The following is an 11653-nucleotide window of genomic DNA, read 5'->3' as shown; positions in this document are numbered from 1 at the left end:
GCAGCAGTTATTTCCACTATTTTATCTTCCACCTCACTTATCCGTTCTTCTGCCTCAGTTATTCTGCTATTGATCCCATCTAGAGTATTTTTTATTTCATTTATTGTGTTTTTAATCGATGCTTGATTCATCTTTAGTTCTTCTAGGTCCTTGTTAACTGTTTCTTGCATTTTGTCTATTCTATTTCCAAGATTTTGGATCTGGGAAATAGAATCTTGGATCATCTTTACCATCATTATTCTGAATTCTTTTTCAGGTAGAGTGCCTATTACCTCTTCATTTGTTAGGTCTGGTGGGTTTTTATCTTGCTCCTTCTCCTGCTGTGTGTTTTTCTGTCTTCTCATTTTGCTTATGTTACTGTGTTTGGGGTCTCCTTTTTGCAGGCTGCAGGTTCGTAGTTCCTGTTGTTTTTGGTGTCTGTCCCCAGTGGCTAAGGTTGGTTTAGTGGGTTGTGTAGGCTTCCTGGTGGAGGGGACTAGTGCCTGTGTTCTGGTGGATGAGGCTGGATCTTGTCTTTCTGGTGGGCAGGTCCACGTCTGGTGGTGTGTTTTGGGGTGTCTGTGGACTTTTTATGATTTTAGGCCACCTCTCTGCTAATGGGTGGCGTTGTGTTCCTGTCTTGCTAGTTGTTTGGCTCAGGGTGTCCAGCACTGTAGCCTGCTGGTCGTTGAGTGAAGCTGGGTGCTGGTGTTGAGATGGAGATCTCTGGAAGATTTTCGCCGTTTGATATTATGTGGAGCAGGGAGGTCTCTTGTGGACCAGTGTCCTGAAGTTGGCTCTCCCACCTCAGAGGCACAGCACTGACTCCGGGCTCCTCAATTTGGGATGATGTGTTGTCTATTCATGTATTCCACAGATGCAGGGTACATCAAGTTGATTGTGGAGCTTTAATCCGCTGCTTCTGAGGCTGCTGGGAGAGGTTTCCCTTTCTCTTCTTTGTTCTCACAGCTCCTGGGTCTCAGCTTTGGATTTGGCCCCGCCTCTGCGTGTAGGTCGCCGGAGGGCATCTGTTCTTCGCTCAGATAGGACAGGGTTAAAGGAGCAGCCTCTTCGGGGACTCTGGCTCACTCAGGCCGGGAGGGAGGGAGGGGGCACGGAGTGCGTGGCGAGCCTGCAGCGGCAGAGGTCGGCGTGACGTTGCACCAGCCCGAGGCGCGCCGTGCGTTCTCCCAGGGAAGCCGCCCCTGGATCCCGGGACCCCGGCAGTGGCGGGCTGCACAGGCTCCCGGAAGGGCGGTGTGGGCAGTGACCTGCGCTCGCACACAGGCTTCTTGGCGGCGGCAGCAGCAGCCCCAGCGTCCCACGCCTGTCACTGGGCTCCGCGCTTTCAGTCGCGACTCGCGCCCGTCCGTGGAGCCCCTTTAAGCAGCGCTCTTAATCCCCTCTCCTCGCGCACCAGGAAACCAAGAGGGAAGAAAAAGTCTCTTGCCTCTTCGGCAGCTCCAGAGTTTTCCCGGACTCCCTCCCGGCTAGCTGTGGCACATTAGCCCCCTTCAGGCTGAGTTCTCGCCGCCAGCCCCAGTCCTCTCCCTGCGCTCTGACCGAAGCCCGAGCCTCAGCTTCCAGCGCTGCGCGCCCCGGCGGGCAAGCAGACAAGCCTCTCGGGCTAGTGAGTGCCGCTCGGCACCGATCCTCTGTGTGCGGATCTCTCCGCTTTGCCCTACCCAGGTATGTGGGGAGTTTCTTGCCTTTTGGGAGGTCTGGGGTCTTCTGCCAGCGTTCAGTAGGTGTTCTGTAGGAGTTGTTCCACGTGTAGCTGTATTTCTGTTGTATCCGTGGGGAGGAAGGTGATCTCCGCGTCTTACTCTTCCGCCATCTTACCCGGAAGTCTTTCCTGAAGGGAATTTTTTATCCAAAGTTTATAATGAGTGTCTACAAATCAGTGAGAAAATTACAAATGCCCAGTTTAAAACTGGGCAAAAGATAAAGACAAGTTATTCACAGAGCAAACTGTATAAATAATAAATCAACACATAAAAAAATGTTCCACCTCACTAGAAATCAGGGAAAAGCCAATTTAAACATGAGATAGTATTTTTAACTTCAAATTGGGGGGGAAAACCGGAAGAGGGAGTGTTGAGGAAGGATTTGGGAACCAGTTCTTTACATATAGTACTGAGAAGGTTGTAAATTTCAGGGAAATTTGTGAAGGAACATTTCAAAAGTTTATACATCCAGCAGTTCTACTTCTATAAATCTTTCCTAGAGATATGTGTACCTGTGTGCAAATTTATATTTACAAAAAAATATTTTCCGCTGCATTGTTGGCAATGACAAAAAATTAGAAGGAACCCAAATTCCCATCAATATGAGTGGTTAAATGACAGTAGAGCCATACTCTAGAATGCTCAGCTTCCAGTAACCAGAATAAGCTCGACCAATGTGCACTGATGTGAAAAATTTCCAAGATACATCTTAACCCCCTTGGTAGTATTCTTTTTTTTTTTTAATTTAATTAATTTATTTTTGTCTGTGTTGGGTCTTCGTTTCTGTGCGTGGCTTTCTCTAGTTGCGGCAAGCAGGGGCCTCTCTTCATCACGGTGCGCGGGCCTCTCACTGTCACAGCCTCTCTTGGTGTGGAACACAAGCTCCAGACGCGCAGGCTCAGTAGTTGTGGCTCACGGGCCTAGTTGCTCCACGGCATGTGGGATCTTCCCAGACCAGGGCTCGAACCCGTGTCCCCTGCATTGACAGGTGGATTCTCAACCACTGCACCACCAGGGAAGCCCCGGTAGTATTCTTCATATCTTAAAATGTGCATACCTATGACACATAAATTCCATGTCTAATTTTCTGTCCTACAAACCTACGAAAAGCTACAGACTTCTGATCAATATCCCCCAAACTATTGTCAATTGTAAGAAGTATGTCCAAAAGAAAAAAAAAAGAATCAGAAATCTGTTCAAAACCAGCAGATTTTAAAGAACTTATTATCCCCTCACCCACCTCTGTTCTGCTATAGCAACGCTGGAAGACTGCAACTAGGAAAGAGAGCAAGCCTAACTCCCACCTCAAATCTTGTCTCTCAACTACAGGGTATGACGAAGTCATTTAAAAAATATATTTAAAGGAGACTGAGCCCTTAGGTGAAAGACCCCAATAAGTTATTTCCCTAAAATAGACAGTAAATAAAGAATTTGGAATGAGTTGCAGGGGAAAGATGTGAAATCTCTTTCTTTGGGTCTTCTTAAAATTATAACATTCCCACATATGTCTGCAGTGTTTTAAATATTTTCCATTTATGTAGTAAACATTGAAAGACAGAAAGACAGAGGTTATTTCCAACTAGATGTTATCCTTTCCCCCCAATGGAACTATGCTTTCCTTTCTAGACACATGAGCTCTCCTTTTTCGAGTCTGAGATTGGAAGTTCTCATGGTTGAATTGTTAACACATTTTTCTTTATTTGGGTTGAGTTTGATCCAGCTACTCTGAAGACTATGGTTTCTTCACTAAAAATTGCTTCCATTGTAGATTTATCACCTGGTTGGCAAACACTGGATAACTTCAGGCACAAGAACATTACTCTGAACCTGGGTGTGGTCAGTGAGATAGAAACCAACATTATTTTTTCCTTCATGATATGAAATATACTCTATCTTTACTCCCAGGGTTTTGTCCAAAAAACTCATAAAACATAAATTGACTCTGACCTTCAGACTCCCATGTTCTCCTCCAATCTACACAGCAAAGTCTAAGTTCAATTACACCAAGACTGATGCCAAATTTCAAAAAACGAGAGCACCCTCCATTTCTGCTGGTGCCAGGTGTGTTGTTCCAGGTGCACAGAAGTATCTTAAAAAGTCTTAGTAAGTCTCATTCTACAATAAATAATTACTCAACAAGTTCTCTCTGGACCAGGGTATACTAAGCCAGTGTCTGCTTTCTATTGCAGGCGAAGAAGTTTGTGGTCTTTCATGGAGCTTCCGTTTACCAACCTGGAAATGGCATTCATTTTATTGGCTTTTGTTATCTTTTCCCTCTTTACTCTGGCTTCCATCTACACTGACCCGGATGAGAGGAATGAAGGTAAACAGAGAGAGCTCTTCATAAGAGTCCCTGTTTCCTTTCCCCACCCAATCATCTTTCTCTATGGTTTGATTTGGTTTAGTTTCTATTCTGTATGTGAGAATGAGTTTGTTTTGGGGTGTGCTGTGTGTGTGTGTGTGTGTATGAGAGAAAGGAGACAGAGAGACAGAGAAAGAGAGTTTTATTAAATAGCCTGAAATATCTACTGTGGCATTTTACCATTCTTTATTAAGAGAGGTTTGGAAATGGAAACGATTATTCACATGACTTTTAATCCCAGGATTTTGCAGGTCTTATGCCCTGAATTTTATATATATATATATATATATATATACATATATATATATATATGTATATGTATATATATAATTTTTCTTTCACCATCCTCCCATCACTGCCCCTCATCCCTGTCCCCCATGAGAAACTTAAAATGTGCAGAAAGCACAATATCTTTCAAAGTCATTAAAGGTAATTTTCACAGGCTAAATGCAAGTTCACAAGAAACAAATTCCATTATTGTATACATATATGGTGTGTGGAGGTGTGCGTTTTTGTTCAACTATAAATAAGAAGGAAAAGAATTAAAGGTGTTTTCCTAATGAGCTCTTGTCAAAGCCCAAACTTTCAAAAAAAATGTAGAAGCGTTTAAAAAACTCAACACCACATGTTTGCTTATTGCCAATCATAACAATTATTAGCAATAATATGTAATTTAAATGGCAGTTCTTGGTATTTCACTGTAGTTCAGGTCCTACCAAATTTCACACAAAATTACTGGTGACTGACCATTTTTGAGGGCAAAAATTATATATATATATATATATATATATATATATATATATATATATGGCATATGCTAAGGAAATAATATATGTTTGTAGAGAATAAGATAAAATCATAAAAAGAAAACTGTGCTTCCTAAAATTGTGATACCTCTCCATCAATTTTTGGCTGTGAAAGAAGTGCTCTCTGTAAAAGACAATAGTATTCTCTGTCTTATAAACATACTACACTTAAAGAAGTAGAAAACAAGAAGCCACAGTAAACAGACATTTAATTTGTGCTGACATGAAGATTGGGAAGCATAACTGGAGTCCGTAAAGTCTTTTCCATGCTCCATATTGTTTTAGTTTAAGATGGGTTTGGCTGAAAGAAAGAGTAAGAGCAAAATTGCAGTTACTTTAACTAGAAGATAATGTCTTTCTCTCACACATAAAAGAAGCCTGGGGGTAGGAAGTTCCCTCCTGACACGACTCCCTGGTGTCCTGGACCCAGGCCACACTGTCTTGGTTCCCTCCCATCTCCTATGGCAGCTCCCATGTCCAGCACTGACCCAGCTGGCCCATCTTCCACTATCATCTATGCATGCCTGTCAGCAAGAAGAAGCAAGAGGGCACACCTCTGTCTTTTAAGAGTGCTCCCAGAACCTACACTCACCACTTCCCTTTGGCCAGAATTTAGTCCACGGACATACCGAAAGGAAAGCTGGGAAATGTAATAGTTATTCTGGGAGGCGTGTGCGGAGCAAAAACTTTGGGTTTTGTTCCTAAAGGAAGAGGGGTACAACCAGCAGTGTCTGCCAGACACGTAGACTCCTAACCATGCATTCACTACGGGGCTGGTAGTCATGAAATCGGGGAATATTTGAGCTAGAAGGAATGTTAAGAGAGCATCTGATTTACTGATGCTTAACCAGAACTGAATATCAGAAAGGCACCTCATACTTGGGGCCCATCACAAACCCAGCAAATACGCATTTCTGGGTGTCCCACCTGGCCACGTGTCTTTAAACAAGACCCCCTACCCTCCCCCCCCCCATTTTTCTAGCTTTCTTCTCTGGTTAAGAAGCATTGACCAACTATTCATATTTCAGATGTGACAACAGAGACCCACAAATGTTTAGTGAGTTTCTCAGGTGCTCAGTTAATTAGCAGAAGAGCCAAAACTAGAGCACAGACTCCCCGTTGCAAGTTCCTGCCCCTTCTCTGCACCCCTGTGATTCCCCAGTTATGATCTATGGACACGGAGAATCAGAAGACTGGGCCAGTCATAGAAATTTACCTTTCCTTTACACTTCTGTATTCCGTTTTTCATAAGTTCCTTTTTCTTCTGCTCTGTTCCTCCTATATCTGAGGTCTACTTTCCAAGCTAAAGCAATTCCTCCATTTGAATACTGTTCACTAACAGAACTAGACCCAGCTGCCCAAGAATTCTCATCGAAGAACACCCTTGCTTCCCTTCGTGACCACCAGGTCGGTGCCAAGCACAATTTTGCATGAAAGTACAAAATGTATACACTTTCCTAAATGTGGTAAGACCCAGGAGTAAAACCCACCTTCATTAAAATTGCAGGGCTATTTTAATCTCCTTTCTGGCACAAGCAGAGAATTGCAGGAGCCACAAAAATAAACTTAAGAGAGGCAGATTTAATTTCACATGTGTATTTAAAATCTGATAGACTCAGCTATGGGTAATGGAGAATCTAAATCTGAATGGGACTCAGCTCCTATGTCAGGGAGCTGATTGTCTCATGGAGGATTCAGTTGTATAACCAGAGCAGACCCAGTGAATGGGCTACCAGAGTTTTCAACTAAGGAGGATGGGGTCAGAACGGAAGCTCTTCCTTGGGGGTATTTCGGTGGGCTTCACGGAAGAGGTGGCCACCCTGATGCAGGTGATATTGACAGAGTAGGGTGGGTGGGGTGCATTCCAACTAAGAAAACAGCTTAAGGAAAATTACCTGACCGAAAAAAATGAAATGTATAAGAGGAAAAATCAGCTATAGTTTGGAATGTACCGTAAGTCCAACAAGGAATTGAACAGAACTGATCATTGGCCAGAATCTTCTCAAGTCCTTCAGAGGTCAGAAGACGAACAAAGCATTTTAACAGGGAGTCTCTTAAACTTAAGAGTTGGGTGCCTCTGACCTCAGCCTCCCACGTGAGAGCAAAGGCTCTCAAGCTCTAACTTGCACATAAGTCACCTAGAGATTTTATGAAAAAGTAGACTACTGTTCAGTAGGTCTGGGTGGGACCTGAGATTCTGCATTTCTAAGAAGCTTCCAGGTGACGACCATGGTCTAGAAGACGAGCCCAGCCACAGATGTGATACTTGCAGGCCCCAGGGGGCCAAGCTCATCTGTGTGCAGCAGGGGAGGCGGGAGCTTGGCTACGTGGCTGGGCGTCCACGTTCCGTCCCGTAAGCAAGGCCCTACAGGACACGGGGCAGACCCAGAGCTGGAGGGCAGGGCCTCAGCCTCCAGCCCAGCGCAGTCTTGCCTCAGGTCCTAACGTGTCAGGAGTGGGTGGATTAAGGTTTAAGAAAATATTTTATATGTTTAGAAGAGTTGAGAGTCATTCTTATTTTTTTAGGGAAGAACTTGTATTTAATTAGATTAATTAATTAATCATTTAAGTTGAAGTATAGTTGATTTACAATGTTGTGTTAGTTTTAGGTGTACAGCACAGTGATTCATATATATATATTCTTCTTCAGATTCTTTTCCATTATAGGTTATTACAAAATATTGAGTATAGTTCCCTGTGCTATAGAGTAGGTCCTTATTGGTTACGAGAGTCCCTCTTTAAACATCAGAATATTGGAGTGTACAGTGAAGCGGAGGCAGAGTGGCTCTGCGAGCTCCTCTCTCTCCACTTTCCCATAGAGAAGCCCTGACTGGCCGCTGAGGGCGAGCCACACACACGCCCTCGCGCCCAGCGAACCCGCGCGGTCACTATCATATGACACAGGCTTTGCTGCAGTTCATCTTCCTCCCTGTGTACTTTCCGTTTGCCTTCCTGGAATTCTGCTGCATCACAGAAGCTGGAAGTTCTGATGTTCCATTGAACTCACGATGGAAAGTCTTGACTTGACCGGTCAGAGTCATGAAAGGCAGTCATAGAAATAAAGATTATTCCGCAGAAGGAGAAGGAGCTGGAAAACGACCAAAACGAAAGTGCCTTCAGTGGCATCCATTGCTAGCAAAGAAACGTCTTGACTTTTCAGAAGAGGAAGAAGAGGAAGACGAAGAGGAGGATATTGATAAGGTTCAACTCCTTGGGGCCGCTGGTCTAGAGCAAGATGGTGAAACTGAAGATGATGAATCACCAGAACAGCGAGCCCGGAGACCAATGAATGCATTTCTCTTATTTTGCAAACGTCATCGCTCTCTTGTACGTCAGGAACACCCCAGGCTTGATAACCGAGGTGCTACCAAGATACTAGCTGATTGGTGGGCTGTTCTCGATCCAAAGGAAAAGCAGAAATACACAGACATGGCCAAGGAGTATAAACATGCATTTATGAAAGCAAATCCTGGCTACAAATGGTGTGCTACCACAAACAAGCCTGTGAGATCCCCAACATCCACTGTCAATCCACGGGAGAAACTATGGGCCTTCCCATCTGACTCTTCAAGAGCCTTGCCAAGCCCCAAGAAAACAAAGCCTGAAGAAATGCCTCAGCTTAACTTTGGGATGGCCGATCCTACTCAAATGGGAGGCCTGAGCATGCTGCTTTTAGCTGGAGAACATGTTCTTGGTACACCAGAGATATCCTCTGGCACTTGCAGGCCTGATGTTTCAGAATCCTCTGAATTGCGTCAGAAGTCACCATTATCTCAGTTTGCCGAGATATCTTCAGGTACCTCCCACCCCGATGTTCCGTCAAAACAATGTCAAGCATCAGCCTTGTTTCAGTTTGCAGAGATTTGTTCGAAGGCTTCACAGTTGGGTGGTGCTGAACCTGTAAAACGCTGTGGAAAGTCTGCACTCTTTCAACTGGCAGAGATGTGCCTGGCATCAGAGGGGGTGAAAATGGAAGAGTCAAAGCTCATAGAAGCCAAAGAATCAGATGGCGGAAGAATTCAAGAACTGGAGAAGGGCAAGGAAGAAAGAGAAATGAAAATGGAGAAAATAGATGAAGCCAGGTTCCAGAAAGAAGCAGAATTTGAAAAATCAGCTAAGGAAAATGTAAGAGATTCTAAGGAATTAAGAAATTTTGAGGAGCTGCGAATGGATGATATAATGGGTATAAAAATGGAAGCTCCTAAAGCAATTAAAAAGGAAGAATTAGAGGAAGATCAAAAAGGTAGTCACTTCCCTGATTTTTCTTACTCTGGCAGTAGCAAGACAATAATAAGCGATGTTCCCAGTAGAAAGGATCACATGTGCCATCCTCATGGCATTAGGATCATCGAGGATCCCACAGCATTAAGCAAACCAGAAAAGCTAAAAAAGGAAAAGAAGAAAACCAAAATGGATCGACATGGAAATGATAAATCCACACCCAAGAAGACTTGCCAAAAGAGGCAGTCCTCGGAATCTGATATCGAGAGTGTCATGTACACCATTGAAGCTGTTGCAAAGGGAGACTGGGGCATCGAGAAGCTTGGAGATACCCCTCGCAAGCAGGTCCATACATCCTCGAGTGGCAAGGGAAGCATTTTGGATGCCAAGCCACCAAAGAAGAGAGTGAAATCAAGAGAGAAGAAAATGTCAAAGGAGAAATCCTCAGACACCACCAAAGAGTCAAGACCTCAAGATTTTATCAGTATTTCTGCCAGCAAGAACATTTCTGGTGAGGTCCCAGAGGGTATAAAAGCAGAACCTTTGACCCCTACGGAGGATGCATTACCACCCAGTCTATCGGGACAGGCCAAGCCTGAGGACAGTGAGTGTCACAGAAAAATAGAGACTTGTGGCTCCCGGAAATCTGAGAGGTCTTGCAAAGGTGCTCTTTATAAAACCCTGGTGTCTGAGGGTATGCTCACCTCTCTGCGAGCTAATGTTGGCAGAGGGAAACGAAGGTCAGGAAAAGGAAAGTCCTCTGATCATGAAGAGTGTTGGCATGAAGAAAGCTGGACGTTTCACCAGAGTGGGACCAGTGGAAGCAAGAAGTTCAAGAAGACAAAGCCAGAGGAAGACTCTCTCCTTGGCTCAGCAAAGCTGGATGAAGAATTTGAAAAGAAATTCAACAGCCTCCCTCAGTATAGTCCTGTTACATTTGACCAGAAATGTGTACCTGTCCCAAGAAAAAAGAAGAAGACCGGACATATGTGCTCAGAACCGACCAAAACCAGCAAAGGTCCTTTCCAGTCTCAGAAAAAGAACTTATTCCACAAAATTGTCAGCAAATACAAGCACAACAAGGAGAAGCCTAATGTTCCGGAAAAAGGAAGTGGGGATAAATGGTCAAACAAGCAACTCTTCTTGGCTGCCATTCACCCTACAGAAGCCATATTTTCAGAAGACAGAAACACCACAGAGCCTGCTTATAAGGTTAAAAATGCCCCATCCATTCGCAACACTCCAGAGCCAACAACGGCGCAAGAGCCCTTGGTGGGCAGTCAAAAGAGAAAAGCCAGGAAAACCAAGATCACACACCTTGTCAGGACAGCAGATGGCCGGGTATCACCAGCAGGAGGTACTTTGGATGACAAACCAAAGGAACAACTGCAGAGGAGTCTTGTGAAGGTGACCGAGACAGGCTGCAATGACGAACGCTCACACAACCGAGAGTCCACGGAGACGCGGAGCAGCACCCCGGAGATGCCCGCCGTGTCTGCGTTCTTCAGCCTCGCTGTGCTGGCCGAAGTGGCCGCCATGGAACATGCATAGAAGTCAGAGATCAACTCCGCTCACCCATGATGGACAGCCAAAAGAAATGCCCCAGACTCCTGTACTTATTTCTTGCGCCGACCAGTGAAGCACCCTTTACTTGTAAACCATTGTGCTTTACCTACTACCCTAGCCTTGTCTTTATTGAGAGATGCGAGTGAGTCCATGTGGTGGCAAATACAGACAGCAAACAAGGGCTTGTTGCCCTACACGGCCCAGATTCACTTGAAGCAGAAGTTGGCACCCTGGGCCAGTTTGTTCTTTCAGAACCCAGAGTCTTTGAGGGTGATGTTGTCTGTCTGATAATGAGCAGAAATGGGATGATCCTAGAGCTTTGCTTTCTATTGAAGGCTTTTGATGGTAATAGGTGGTAACTTGGTAAAAGGCTGCCTTTACTGTAGCTCATCCAGCGTCTCTTTTACCAACCAGAGAGTGTGAAACTAGTTTCATATATTACCTAGTTATTCTTTCAAAACAAAAACAAACAGCAAAAAAACAAAAACTGACACACTGCACTAGTTATTATTAGATATTCTTGGTCTTTTTTGTACGTGGAGGTTTATGTTCTAAGATGGTTTATATAATAGGTTATACCTACATTTATATTGTAGAATAATATTAAAAAGCCTCTTCCAGAGACTCCCAAACAGCACGGGCAGGCAGATGTACCGCTGTTAGCGGTGTATGCTCGGCCTTGTGGTCCATATATTCTGCACTTTTATATTTGCCAAGAGAGTGGTAGTTTGCTGGCAAAAAGAGAAAGAGAGAGAAGAAGAAAAATTACAGTTCTTACAAGCAGAAATTTTTTCTTAGCCTTGAGTGACCAAGAAGAATTTGCTTGGGTCAAATTGTGGCGAATATTTTCCCAGACAGGGGAAGAGTCCAGCAGATTACAGATTACTGATGTTTTCATGCCTTGAGGATTCTTTTATTTTTACACAAGGGTCTGAGTGACCAATGGATCGTTCATACAGACAAAAAAAGAAAAATAGTATTCAGAAGTGACC

General features: G+C 44.2%; 1 protein-coding gene across 1 annotated transcript; it reads left to right on the top strand.

Annotated features, from left to right (window-relative positions):
• The first annotated feature begins 7768 nt into the window (after positions 1-7768).
• Positions 7769-11395, top strand: LOC309798870 (HMG box transcription factor BBX-like). Its single transcript, XM_082611605.1, is given in 2 exon segments — positions 7769-10633; positions 10635-11395. Coding segments are annotated over 2 exon segments (2820 nt in total). The 5' UTR covers positions 7769-7913; the 3' UTR covers positions 10735-11395.
• Positions 11396-11653: the final 258 nt, after the last annotated feature.

Source organism: Mesoplodon mirus (genome assembly GCF_964341445.2).
Source record: "Mesoplodon mirus genome assembly, chromosome: 2".
NCBI lineage: Eukaryota > Metazoa > Chordata > Mammalia > Artiodactyla > Ziphiidae > Mesoplodon > Mesoplodon mirus.
Note: the sequence above shows the minus strand (reverse complement) of the source record. Positions and strands in the feature narration are given on the sequence as shown.